Source organism: Pantherophis guttatus, chromosome 11 (genome assembly GCF_059756535.1).
Source record: "Pantherophis guttatus breed Tessera chromosome 11, ASM5975653v1, whole genome shotgun sequence".
Taxonomy (NCBI): Eukaryota; Metazoa; Chordata; class Lepidosauria; order Squamata; family Colubridae; genus Pantherophis; species Pantherophis guttatus.
Genome location: NC_142073.1, coordinates 7,774,398 through 7,788,306, shown reverse-complemented (window position 1 = coordinate 7,788,306; position 13,909 = coordinate 7,774,398). Strand labels below are relative to the sequence as shown.

At 43.8% G+C, this 13,909-nt stretch overlaps 1 protein-coding gene across 2 annotated transcripts in view; it reads right to left on the bottom strand.

Moving 5' to 3' along the window:
• Nucleotides 1–192: 192 nt before the first annotated feature.
• Nucleotides 193–13,909, bottom strand: part of MYLK3 (myosin light chain kinase 3) — a 31,128-nt gene continuing 17,411 nt past the window's right edge. For both annotated transcript variants that reach the window (XM_034426445.3, XM_034426444.3), the window contains exons 4-13: nt 12,051–12,568; nt 10,744–10,849; nt 8,048–8,141; nt 6,776–6,885; nt 5,826–5,967; nt 5,663–5,733; nt 5,236–5,364; nt 3,883–4,035; nt 2,771–2,903; nt 193–952 (exon numbers count right to left, since the gene is read on the bottom strand). In XM_034426445.3, coding sequence (XP_034282336.2) covers nt 869–952; nt 2,771–2,903; nt 3,883–4,035; nt 5,236–5,364; nt 5,663–5,733; nt 5,826–5,967; nt 6,776–6,885; nt 8,048–8,141; nt 10,744–10,849; nt 12,051–12,568 — 1,540 coding nt within the window. In that variant the 3' untranslated portion in view covers nt 193–868. The remainder of the gene's footprint in view (nt 953–2,770; nt 2,904–3,882; nt 4,036–5,235; nt 5,365–5,662; nt 5,734–5,825; nt 5,968–6,775; nt 6,886–8,047; nt 8,142–10,743; nt 10,850–12,050; nt 12,569–13,909) is intronic.

The following is a 13,909-nucleotide window of genomic DNA, read 5'->3' as shown; positions in this document are numbered from 1 at the left end:
CCACTTACATTGTCAGCAAATAACCTCTGTTCTATTGGAGACAACTAATCATTGTTGTTTTTATTTTCATCTCCCATTATCCACAAAACCCTAAACTGACTTCCTGATAGTGTCCAAAACAGTGGCAAATAATTATACAACTTGTCATTTTAAAAAAAGTTTAGGAAAGTTAAGCAAAAGAGAAGCCATAAGTGAGTGTATAAAAGGTAACTAATTTTATTTACTTTTCACATTTCTGTACTGCCCACCTCCCTCAAAAGGGGGACTCTAATCCCAATACAATGTCTTGGCAAGTGTTCTTAATGCTACTGATCACTACCGAAAGTTCTACTTTCAAAGCAAAAATACCGAATTCAGAAAATAACTATCACAACCCCTGCAGAAGCTACCATTTTCTGCTTGAAGAAGTTCAACCTTCCAGCCTGGATTTGACATTCTCGAAACCCTAACATTCTTAAAAAGAAGACAACCTGTTTCCCCCAGCAGAAAAAAAGTCATTCCTAACCACTAATGTGTAATTACGGAAATGAAAGTAAGAGGTATGATTCAAGCAGTTTTCTTCCTCCTCTTGCAAGCAATAACGTGTTTTCCCGAAAATAAGACCCTGTCTTATATTTTTTTGAACTCTGAAATAAGCGCTTGGCCTTATTGCCATGCGCTCAAAAGCCCAATTGGGCTTATTATCAGGGGATGTCTTATTTTGGGGGAAACAGGGTAGGTTGTAAGACAACCCATTTCAGTCAGACCTCCCAAGGTCTTAGGCTTGAGGGCAGCAACCTAAGCAGACGACTGGATGTACAATTGAGGAAGAGGAGGGAAGAAAACGTGAAACTGGTGGAAATGGACGGATCTCTAAAATCCCCCAATCTCAGTTATCTTCAGCAGCTGGAGACTCGGACAGGTTAGGGAATCTTCTCAATCTGTTGGCAGCTGTGACCACGTGGAAGTGCTTCTGTAAAAGAAAGAAACATGATGAAAAAGCGAGATTCTTGCAAGATTCCTCCAGAGTTGGAGTGTACCTTCACCATAACACTCAACGTTCGTACAGATTTTTGAGATCCCTGCCCATATGGCTCTGTTTTCACATAATACTACCTGGGACTTTAGAACAGTTGTCTACTCATCATGTTCAGTATCTGTGGAGATTCGCATTCATCCAGGTCATGGTTGTCTCAAATGTGCTTTTTCAAGAGGCAATTGGACTTCCTGGTTTTTCTCTGAAGACGTTTCGCTTCTCATCCAAGAAGCTTCTTCAGCTTCAGCTTCTTCAGAGCTGAAGAAGCTTCTTGGATGAGAAGCGAAACGTCTTCGAAGAAAAACCAGAAAGTCCAGTTGCCTCTTGAAAAAAGCACCTTTGGGACAATCATGTTCAGTATGTATCTTCTGCTAGATCAAGCTTATTCGTTGCTTAAAATTTAGCTTGCTGGTAGATAAAATAGTTTGGATATACAAAGTATTGTTGTAATTAAGAGAAAAAGAGGCATCATTGTCATGTTCACATCTGACTTCTATACAGAAATACTGTCATAAATGAAGGCAAACATACATGTCCCAGGATAATGTTGCAGGATCTGAGTCGGTCACCAGGACCAACTGGTGGTCCTGGTCCTGGTTCTTCTGAGGTTCTGGTGACCGACTCAGATTGGAACCCGCAAAAATATTGTCATCCGTAGTAAACAGGCAACTGTTCTGACCCAGCTCCCCAAACATGACAAACCCTCTGTAGTTGAAGCAATGATTCCTCTATTAAGAGTGCCAGCAGCCCCGGGAAAAAGTTTCGCTTTCACCTCACACTAACAAGTCCGGCTGGCCGGAAGATAAATAGTTGTCGCCACATCTATTCATCTCCAGCCCCTGCCTTTAATCTCCAGAGCTAGGGTGGGGCAGAGCTAGCAGCGCCGGCTCTTCCATCCCAAGGACCAGTTCATAGATTTCCACTGCTCTCCTCTGCCTTCTGCACAGCCGTGCTTCAGGCACTGGACCTAGCTGTTCCTCCTCCTTCTCATCAGCCACCTCCAGACCTTGGGGCTGTTGACTCTCCATTTGAGGGCTGACAGATGACCCTGTTGTGGCCTGCCAGCAGCCTGCGCAGATCGTAGCTGATCCTGACGACGAGGCTGGTGTGGGGTTGCGCTAGCAGCCGGTGCTCACGTCGGACAGTGAGGAGGCTGAAGAGGATGTGGTGCCAGAGGCAGAGACTCAGCCTGGGCCTTCAGAACCTCCAGAGGCTCCTTCAAGTGGAGAGAGCGAAGTGGAGGAGCCTCTCCTCAATGCTCGAGCACGCAGGGCTGCCAAAAGGCAGGAGTGGCTACTCAGGAGGAGGAGGTCTCCTCGAGAGTAAGGTTTGAGGATAATTGGCCACTCCCTTAGCCTATTTAAGTCACACGCGGTTAGTAAGTTTCTTGCTGGAAACGTGTAATTATTACAGAGCATTTTTGAAGAGTGTCTTATCGTATCTTGTTTTCTGGGCTGGTTGCCAACTTTTGCCGGACTTTGTTTATTCTTGGTACGTTATAACTTTGATAAGGACCGTTAGTGTGTGTCACAATCCTTGGGAATCCAGAGCTGGGGCAGAACAGGCCCAGGCTCCGCCTCGGTGTTTCTCTCTCTCTCTGCCAGCTCCATTCCCTCTTCCCCCTCGGAGCTCTCAGGTTGCCTTGATGCTGACCCCCAACTCCCACCCCTCCTCCTCCTCTGATTTGGCTGCTAGAGGGGCCGACAGTCCACAACAGCAACATGGAGAAAAAAAGGGGAGTGGTGTAGCATTTACCTTCCACTTCTTCTGGGCCATATATCTCTGTAGAAGCATCTGAGACTTCAAGCGAACTTTCGATCTCTTCGCCTTGGCGGACAGGTTGGTCAACCACTCGTGTTTCAAGCAGTTGGCTGCGCTTATTCTGCCGCTGGAATGTCAGGACCAGAGAAAGGGGGGAAAAAAATAATTTGTGAAGGGACAGGTTGCAATGCAGAGCATGCCATTATAGACCTACAGGCAGTCCTCGACTTAACCACGGTTCATTTAAGTGACCAACATAATAACGGCACTGATAAAAAGTGGACTCGTGGCTGTTTCTCACCCGATGGTCGCAGCCTCCCTGTGGTCTTGTGATGATCGACATTCATACACTTGGCAACTGGCATGTATACAGAGGTGGGTTTCAGCAGGTTCTGACCAGTTCTGGAGAACCGGTAGCGGAAATTTTGAGTAATTCAGAGAACTGGTAAATACTACCTCTGACTGGCCCCGCCTCCATCTATTCTCTGACTCCCGAGTCCCAGCTGAGCATGAGGAAATGGGGATTTTACAGTATCCTTCCCCTAGAGTGGGGAAGAAATGGGGATTTTGCAGAATCCTTCCCCTGGAGTGGGGTGGGAATGGAGATTTTACAGTATCCTTCCCCTGCCCCGCCCACCAAGCCAAGCCACACCCACAGAACCAGTAGTAAAAAAATTTGAATCCCACCATTGCATGTATTTATAACTGTTGTAGTGTCCCAGGGTCACCTTTTGCAACCTCCTGACAAGCAAAGTCAACGGGGAAGCCAAGTTCGCTTAACAATCATGATACTAACTTAACAATTGCGAAGACACTTAATAACTGCGGCAAGAACAGTGGTAAAACGGGGCAAAACGCTCTTTTAACAACTGTCTTGCTTAGCAACAGAAATGTTGGGCTTAATTGTGATCCTAAGCTGAGGACTTCCTGTACACGCACAGGTTAGTCTGATCTGTACATCTTCAGCCACGATTTATGGAATAAGCATGATGGATTGGGTGGAGGCAACTCAATCCATTCAATAACAAGGCTGGATAAGTGTGTAGGGGAAGAGACTGAGAGGCCTGGAATGAGAGCTGGGATAAGACACCATAGCAAGTTGTCACCTTTTTTCCTTTATTAGAAGTCTGGAAACGAAGTCTTTGGCCTCCTCGGACACCTGTTCAAATGCTTCTGCATCAAAATCCCAGTTGCAGTTGATTATGTAATTCATGGTCTCTGCGTCATTCTCCCCAAGGAAAGGCGACAAGCCACTGACCCTAAAAGAGAAAGGAGACATTGCTTGGAGATGCTTGAGCTGTTGCCCATAATCCACAGTATGGAAGCCAGAGCTCCAACTGCTTGGGAAAAGGGCCAAAATGCAAGAAAATGACTTAAGGTGAAGAGGTCTTCATGATGAGCTCATCACTTGATGACTATATTTTCTTGTCAAAGATAGGGAAGTTTGCCAGCTTTCAAGGCCAGACAAGATCACCTAAGGGCTGCCACTGTTGAGACAAGGGACAGCCGTACTCATCCTAAATAAAAACATACACATTGACTGGGACAAGAACCATGATCTGCTATGAATCACATTCCCAAAAAAGTTAGTAGAATTGGAAGTTCCATACTGAATGGGCGTCAGATAAGGGTCGACAGAATTTAGGAGGACTTGGACTTACACCGTTTGTGGGAACGTAACGATTCTAGGCTGATGACTTGCTTAACGCAGCCCCTCCCCAGCTCTGCCTGCTCTTCTACAAACTTGGCCCATCGTGATCTGGTGGATTTGAAATACTCTACGCAAAACTGGAGCTGGCAGCAGATTCGGACAGTGTTGGGGAGGAACATGGGCCAGTCCTGGAGTCTGGGGAAGGCTCTGATGAGGGCTTTGCATCGGAGGCAAAGATGGGGCCAGGGCCATCTGACAGTTATCAGCTGCCTTCGGAGTCAGACATCAGTGGGGCAGAAGAATAGCTGGAGCCTGTTCCCAGTGTGTGCATGTGCAGAGTTGCCAGACGAAGGGAACAGCTAAAGAACAAGGGTAGACTTGGGAGTAAGGCCACAGGTGGATGATAAATGGCCCCTCCCCGAGGGAATAAAAGAGGAGAGAAAGGGGAGTGGAGTTTGCAGGAGACAATTAGTTCGTCTAATTGGTTGTGACTCTCTGAGACTCCTGGCCAAGTTTTGAAGATATCGGCCTGGCAGCTCTCCAAGCCAGATAAGGTCTATGACTGTAAATTCTCCCTTGAAAGACTTTGCTGAAGGTGATTGAGAGGAATTCACTGTTTGTTTAATAAAAGGGGTTTTGTCGGGACCAGGATTCTGCTTCGTGCTTTTTGGGGAAGCCTAGGTCAGAACAAAAGGAAACCAAAAGAACAACTACCTCTAAGATGTTCTATCCTGGTCTTCCCTACTGAGCAGTCGTTGAGAATGGTCCCCTTTTCCTTCCTTTGGAAAAAAAAGCAGGGTTTACTCACAGCATGTACGCAATGATGCCTACACTCCACATGTCCGTTGGAAATGACACAAAATCATAGTTGACGACTTCGGGAGCCAAAAATTCGGGCGTGCCAAAATTGACTTTCAGCTTCTCACAAGGCTTGTACCTTCAGCGAAGATGAGAAAGGGAGACAGACGGTTGGCGAGGATAGATAGATAATGAGTTTATAGCAGGGACAGAATAATGAGTTTATAGCGATAGAGGCATTGGGGCGCAAAGATATTGTGATCGCCGTCACGTTCTAGCAAGAAGGCCTTTTGAGTGAAAGCTCGGTCACCATGGCAATGGGTGGCATTTTAGTGAACTTCCAGATGGGTTCACAAAATATTTATAGTCTACAAGGGAGGAGATGCCGAAGGAATAAAGAAAACATCAACAAAGCATAAAGAGGAGGGGAGACTTACCTCCTTGCGAGTCCAAAATCAATTATTTTAATCTGGTTTCCACTGTGGCTCACACAGAGGATATTCTCAGGCTGCAAAAGAAGACAGGGGACAAGCTTAAAGCTTAATCTTTTAGAGTCCTTTTCCAGAATTCATGTATATTGGTAGTAGGTTCCAAACATACTTTCAGATCAAGGTGAAGGATGTACTGTTGATGCAGGTAGTAGATTCCTTCACAGATTTGTTTGGTAAACAAGATAGCATCCAACTCGGTAAGATTGTAGTTTTCATCTATAATCCGGTCAAATAACTCGCCACCATCAACACTGGTGGAACAAGAAAAGGCAGCGTTGAACAAGGACAATTATGGAGGTGGACAACTACCTATGTCCCCTCTCTCCGCCGCCACCACCCAAAAAACCCTTGGAAGTAGCAACCCCTCCCTCCATGTCATACTTAGGCACTAACTTGTGATTTTTAATTGTGATAGGAGGACATCCATCCAAACACAATGGACGCCCATCACAAAGCTGTCAGAGCAACCACATTTAAGACGGCCCAATCCAGTCTATATTCTTTACTAGCTGGACGCCCATGCTTCGCTACGAAACTATGTGCTCCGGCTTGATAAATTGACACTTGCAGCCTGAAACTTGTAGAGTTACACATGTAGAATGTGTAACTCTGTAGCATCAGAGTGTGTTAATATAATGCAACTGGCAGTTGGAACAGAGAGGGAGGAGGAGTAGAATGTCCCAGCCTGCAGCATCCATCAGTATTCCATCAGGCTAGCATCTTGTCAGTGTGTGAGTGAGTTGAGGGGTGTTTGGAAACTCAAACAGTATTTGCAGTGTGAGCAAGAAGGAGATAGGAAGGAGGCTGGGCGTGGCTTAGCTCAACTGTTTTCTTTCTTGAAGATCCCAGGATCTGTATTTTGATCTCACCCGAGTTGAATGGGTCTGTTTGCTCGTTTTTTAAAATTCCTTTTCAAAATCATCCTACTTATATAATCTTATAATCTTGTCTCGGGTTAGGAAACGTTCTATCTTCCCAGCTACTTCCACCATAAGTGGCTCAGGAATCCCAGACTCTGAAAGATCTCAAAAATACTTCAAAGGTGTTTTGCAAACTCACTATTCCATGATTAAGGTGAGGTGGTTCTTGCTCTCAAAAGCGTCGTAGAGTTGAATTAGGTTCACATGACTTAACTGGTTCATTATATTTATCTCATTCTTCACTTCCTCCTGAAATGGGAGTAATGAAATATATCATTAGCTATACCGGTAAGCAGGAAAGTAGAAATCTGTGCTCCTAATTCAACACCTTTACCTGTGAAGATGGTTTTGATATCTAGCTGTCTAGTTCTGAAAGATCTTGCTTTGCAGAGAAAACACTGACCAGGGTGGATAAAAATCGATGTTTTTTTTTTTAATTAAACAATTGGATTGTTTTGATTTAAATCAGATTTTTTTTTTAATTTTTACCAAATTTATTTTAATAAAATGCTTTTGGAGTAAAAAAATCTATCTAAAGATAGTTCTCTATTTAAGATACATTAATCATTTAGCTTATTCAGCATGAAATGGAGCTTAGTTAGGTAGCCTGAGGCTGTATATACCGTATTTTTCACAGTATAAGAAACTCCCCCCCCCCCAAAAGGGTGAAAATATGGGTGTGTCTTATACTCTGAATGTAGCCCCGCCCAGCTTCTCAAAGGGAGGTTTCAGAGGCTGAAAAAAGCATCAGAAACGAAGCTTCAGAAAAAAAGCCTCCAAACAGAGTTTCAGAGGCTTTTTTTCTGAAGCTGTTTTGGAGGCTTTAAGAGGCAGGAAAAAAAAGTTTTTTTCTGAAACGGAGTTTCAAAAGTTTCAAGAGGCAGAAAAAAAAGCAAAAAAAAAAAAAAAAGGAAGGCACAGAGCTCACAACCAAGGAACCTATTGCTAAAATTCACCTCTGGGAACAGCTGACTGGGGGTATTCCGGGAGGCCTATCCACCTGCCAGTCAGCTTTTTTCTTATTTTCCTCCCCAAAAACTAAGGTGCGTCTTATTCTCCGAAAAATACGGTACTCTGCAATATTTACATTTTTGGTAAACTCATTCAATGAATCCAAGCTCTGCAAGCTGAGATAACATGCACTGCGTGGATGCGTTCACACAATTTCGCAGCAGAGATGACAGTTGCCCTTTCAAAATTAGGATTTAAACCGAGTCGATTTAAATCAAGCCTTTTTTTTTACTAGCGATTTAAATCATGATACTTAAATCGTCATTTAAATCGACTCGATTTAAATCAAATCCACCTTGACCCTGACTGAAATAAAGAGGTCTCTTTTAATCCTGGTCTTTTGCTTGCTTTCTTTTTGTTTGCTTATTTTTTTTTTTTAAAAAAAAGCTCTCCTCCTTACCCTTTCTTTTGCTAATTTCACTTTGATGATCTTGGCGGCCAAACAGAGTCCCGTGGACTTTTCTGTACATTTGTGGACTTGACCGAAACGCCCCCTGTTGAAAGATGGAGAACACAAAGCGATGAAACCCACAAGGAAAAAAAAAAACTGGGGAGTGGGGGCAACAACACACAGCCGACGCCTCCGGAGACCAACTATTCTTATCATCAATTAAAAATAACCTGGTACAAAGCGAACGGAATCGAGAGGTCAGGAGTCTAAAAGCTCTTCTTTCTCCCAGCTTAGGAAGGATTAAGCCTGATCTTTCCAGACAGTTGTTCGGTACTGCTTATGTTAAAATCTTACTCCCCCAGTTGTGTATCCTTTCATTGTGGAGCAAAATATGACATCCTGGAGGCGGCCTGTGGCGGGTTCCGTAATTGTACAGTATATGCATTTGCGGGTTGTACTTGAGCAACAAATAACCCAAAAGAGGGAACAGATAGCTTAACATTAAAGATAAAGGACAAAGAAGATACAGAATATTTTTTAACCTGGGATTTCTTTTATCAATGGCTAAGATAATAACAGTAGAAATTAGAAGTTGGAAGAATACCATTATATACAAGTAAAGAATATTATTACTACTACGGTATCATTATGTATGTGTAAATTCTCAGACAATACACTATTTATTAAGCACTTATATATGTTAAAGAAAAACGTATAAATAAAATTATATTTAAAAAAAAGAAAGATATCCCCAAATATAGCCCTGAAAAGAAATATTTAGGCCACCTATGTATGCAAGTGGTTACTTTCCTAAAGTCAAAAATGTAAACCCAGTACCGGTAAATCCACCCAAGGAAGTGTGTGCTGAGATCGCCAAACAGAAATTTGTGACATTAATCTTCCATCCATTAGAAGCAAACTATGGCAGCACAGATGGCATGTCTCTCTTCTCCGGGCTACCCAAGAAAGTGTCATTAGATCAAAGCAAATGTGCCTCCTGAACTTGTCTTCCAGCATCAGGTTTCTACCAACCTTCCAGTATACGTTGGTGAGGTTGTTTTGCCAAGGAGGTTTCAACACGCAGCAAGATCTCTTCGGGTGTGGAATGGACAACTGCAGAGGCTTCATCCCAACCGCTATAACCTCATACCTCTGTTTCGAGGCTTCAGAGTGAGCAAGACTTTCGCCCAACTAATATGGGATGAGCTGGTTCAATATACATACAGTAGTAGCCAAAATTGTGGAAACCTTTTGGGAAAAGTGTGTTTTCTAAAACTAGTTAATAACACCACTTTTTTTTTTTTTTTTGGAGTAGTACCATAAAATTATATATCAATGGAAAGATCATTGAATCAAGAATGTAATGAAATAACTTTTATGAAGGATTTGCTATTAGAATAGCAGTTACAGTATAAAGAAGAAAAGTGAAACGCGTAGAAAAAACGAGATATACAAAAATGATCAGCCTGTCAGTTAATAGTTGGGTAACCTTTAGCATGAATTATGGCCTTACAACGTCTTCCCATGGAGTGAACCAAGTCTTTCAGTTCTGCAGCTGTTATAATGTAAAACCAAGATTGAAGGATTGCTTCTATTAACTGGGTTTTATTGCTGGGTCACTTCTGACTAACAAGTTTCTTTAGTCGGCTCCATAGATTTTCAATTGGGTTAAGATCTGGGCCAGTGGTGAAATCCAAATTTTTTTACTACCGCTTCTGTGGGCGTGGCTTGGTGGGAGTGGCTTGGTAGGCATGGCAGGGGAAGGATACTGCAAAATCTCCATTCCCACCCCACTCTAGGGGAAGGATACTGCAAAATCCCCATTCCCACCCCACTCTGGGGCCAGCCAAAGGTGGTATTTGCTGCTTCTCTGAACTACTCAAAATTTCCGCTTCCGGTTCTCCGAATTGCTCAAACTTTCCACTACTGGTTTTCCAGAACCTGTCAGAACCTTCTGGATTTCACCCCTGGTCTGGGCTACTCCCAGGCCATTCCAGCAGTGGAATATGATTATTTTGAAACTCCAAAAAAAAAAAGTGGCGCTATTAGCCATCAAACCTCAAAAATATACTTTTCCCAAAAGGTTTCCACAATTTTCGCCACTATTGTAGTTTAGTGATGGAAAAACTGATTTTCAGATTTTGCACAATGCCTTGAGATTCCCACACTAACAAAAAAAAAGTTGCATTTGCTACGCAATAGTCCAGGGATGTCAAACTCGCGGCCTGCAGGGCAGATACATCACGTGCTGGCTCCGCCCCCGCCCGGTTTAGCAAAGGGGGGAGGAAATTCCCGATATGTCACATGACACCGCCATGATGACGCGAGTTTGACACCCCTGCAATAGCCTGTGTTAAGCCTAACCATGGCAAATCTAAGTAGCCCAGGTTAAGCTTAACCAGGTTTAGCATCTTAAATTGCTAGAACTTGCACTGGCTTGGTTAAGTATATTATTTAAGCGCTTCCTTTGAACTAATTCTTACGCTCTACGGATGTGGGTGCTGTGACCTTCACTGAACTAGCAAAAACAGTCCCTGCAAACTAACAATGTGAGGACAATACTGGATTTGTGACGGTCTTACAGCAGACTTTAAAAATAAACCACCCCTTCAAAATAACACTCATATTTATTTATGCAACTGGGGGAGTAAGAAATTAATTCCAAGGCATTAGTTGCTTCGTGATCGTGCTATCATGAAACTTACCCTCCCAGCACCTCATCGTGGCTTACAGTGTACGAAGCGGTTAACTCGGTTTGTTTGATGCTCACAATGTGATGCTCAAAAGGAGCTGGAGGAGGAGGACTGTCATCTGAAGAAGAAAGAGAGGAACATAGCTTTGATTTTTCTTGCAGCAGACAGTTGGACATCATCTTGACATCTTTCATTGGCCTCTTTCACTAGCCCTGATGATGTTACCTAGATTGGGTAATAAAACATCTACAAGAAAACAAGCAAGCTCAGAGAGCACCGAGGACCCCTCATTTCAACCCTGAGCTACAAATATTCTTTCTTTCTCTTTCTTTCTCTTTCTTTCTTTCTTTCTTTCTTTCTTTCTTTCTTTCTTTCTTTCTTTTTCTCTCTCTCTCTCTCTCTCAGAATGCCATCACTCTGCTAATAATTCCTTCAACACTGTCAAACTATTTACTAAGTCTGCACTACTATTAATCTTCTCATCGTTCTCACCACCCATCTCCTTCCACTTATGACTGTATGACTGTAATTTTGTTGTTTGTATCCTTACGATTTATATTGATATTGTTTCCTGATTGCTTATTTGTACCCTATAACTATCATTAAATGTTGTACCTTATGATTCTTGATGAACGTATATTTTCTTTTATGTACACGGAGAGCGTATGCACCAAAGACAAATTCCTTGTGTGTCGAATCACACTTGGCCAATAAAAGATTCTATTCTATTCTATTCTTTCTCTCTCTCTCTTCCTCCCTCCTTCCCTCTGTTCCTTCCTTCCTTCCTTCCACTTTGGTACTAGCCCTGATGATGTTGCATAGTTAGGTTAATGAAACCTCTGCAAGAAAACGAGGAGGCTCAGAGAGCACCAAGGACCCCTCGTTTCAACCCTGAGCTACAAAAATTCTTTTATTGCTGCCTCTTTCTTTCTCCAGATGGAGAGATATAAAGTAAGTAGACCAGAGACTACTTTTTCCCTTGTGCTAATCAAGCTATACTGAAAACGAAAATGAAAGTAAAGCAGGCTGTTTGCTGTTTGCTGCAACAGGCAAAATTGCTCAGAGGCAGAGGCAGATTTCTTTTTCTTCTTTTCCTCACCAAAAAAGGTATGTGCATCTTATACTCTGGTGCGTCTTATAGTCCAAAAAATATGGTAGTTCTAGTATATATTGAAACCATCCTAGCTGAAAACTTTGTTTCATGTCTTTTTCTTCTGGGGCCTGCTATCATCCATAGGACTTATTGAATCTCATAGATCAATAGGCTATATTTTATTTTATTTTTATTCTCGCAAACTGATCCAGAAATGGTTACTTACCAATGACCATCTCTTCAGCTTTGGTGGCTCCTACAAATGGAGTCACCTCGGCAACTTTCTCTGCTCCCTGTCTGGATCTGCTTTCTCGTCTCACTAAAGAAACCCTCCGTGATTCCAGAGTTTCTGGCTTGACGTCTTTGATGGTCTTTGCCATCTCCTTGGGACTTTTCCCAGAAGCTCCCAGATCTTCACCAAAGTCTTTTGGGGTGGAAGTTGGACATGGGAGAGTCTTGCGTTGACTTTCTCCTTCGTCTTCAGCCTTTGGAAGTGGTGCTGGTGAAGGAAGGCCTGACAGTTTAGGAATCTGCTCGCTCCTCTTATGGGGAGAATGGACTCCTTTCAGTTCTTGTGTGGGCTCAGTCCTGCTGTCGTGCAAACGCTTACTTCCTTCACCTACTGGCTGCAGACAGAACGGAGCCAACCTACTAGCATGTCTGCCTGCAGAGCTACCAACACTTCCTTCTTTGCTTCTCAAAGTCTTGTCTGGAACATCGTTCATCTGTGCAACGATTGAAGGCCTGCAAAGAGATTGAGTTTAGATCTTTTCTTGTAGCTTTTAAAATTCATTTAATCAAGTTTTTACCCAGTTGCTTCGGGAAGGCATGGACTCAGGAAGAGCTTTTTTTCACTTGGCAGGCTTAAGAAGTGTCATGCGTCACTCACCCTCATTCTCTATACTGCCCAAGGCTAGTTTAAGTGATTATGGGATTTATGTTGCAACCTCTGGAGTACACCGGGAGTGGTGCGGCGGCCTAGAGGTGGAGCTCTCACCTCACAATCAGGAGGCTGTGAGTTCGATCCTAGGTAGAGGCAGGTATTTCTCTCTCTGGGCACAATGAGAATATATCTGCTGAATATAACTCTGCATTGGTGACAGGAAGGGCATCCGGCCAGTAAACACTCAGCTCCATTCAGTTGCTCAGACTTCACTCCGCAAGGGATTATGGGGTCATTAAATGATGATCTGGAGTACACCGAGTTGAGGAAGGCCAACAGAGATCATATAGTGAAAGCTGTCTTTGACCGTCTCCCAGATGTGCTCGTGGATATGGACATGATGATAAAATAGCTCCATGATCCTTTTCATGGTACACTGACTGCTCTAACTGCAGCAGCTCTCCAATCCCTTAAACCAGGGGTGGGCTTCAAAGATTTTAGCAAGGGGTTCTCTGCCCGGTTGCTGGGTGGCCATGGCCATGGTGGGCATGGCTTAGTTGGCCTCCTGCACCATGGGGGGGGGGCATTTTTGCCCTCCCTGGACTCTGGAGGCTTTCCTTGAGCCTCCGGGAGGGCAAAAGCGGCCTCCCCAGGCTCCAGAGGCCCTCTGGAGGCCGGAAACGGCTCGTTTCCTGCCTTACCGAACTTCTGGTAGCCCATTTTTCACCCTCCCCAAGCCTCTGTGTGCACCCTGCACTTACTTGCATCCAAAATGAGCCGCGTGGGGACTCCTGGGAGGGGCGGGGTGGGGTGGGCGGGGCCAGCCGGAAGTGGGATTTGAGGGTTCTCCGAACTGCACAGAATCTTAGCTAGAGGTTCTACCGAACCCCCAGCAGCCCATCCCTGCCTTAAGCCAGGGTCGTCCAACCATGGCAATTCTGGACTTCAACTCCCAGAATCCCCCAGCTGAAAAACCAGTGAGTGGAGCCATAAACAACAAATATGAGTGATACCCTCTTTTCTTTTGACCACTTCTTTACCAAGCAGCACACCAGTGGGGAGTAAACCGCTTAGCAATCACCAAAGATCCGAAGTGATCTCTAATGTATAAATATTGAAATCAGAGCTGTTGCAAATTGTTAGAATCTCTCTTCTCTGAACTTTGCTATGCTTCCCTGGGAAGAGAATATTAAGCGGACTTA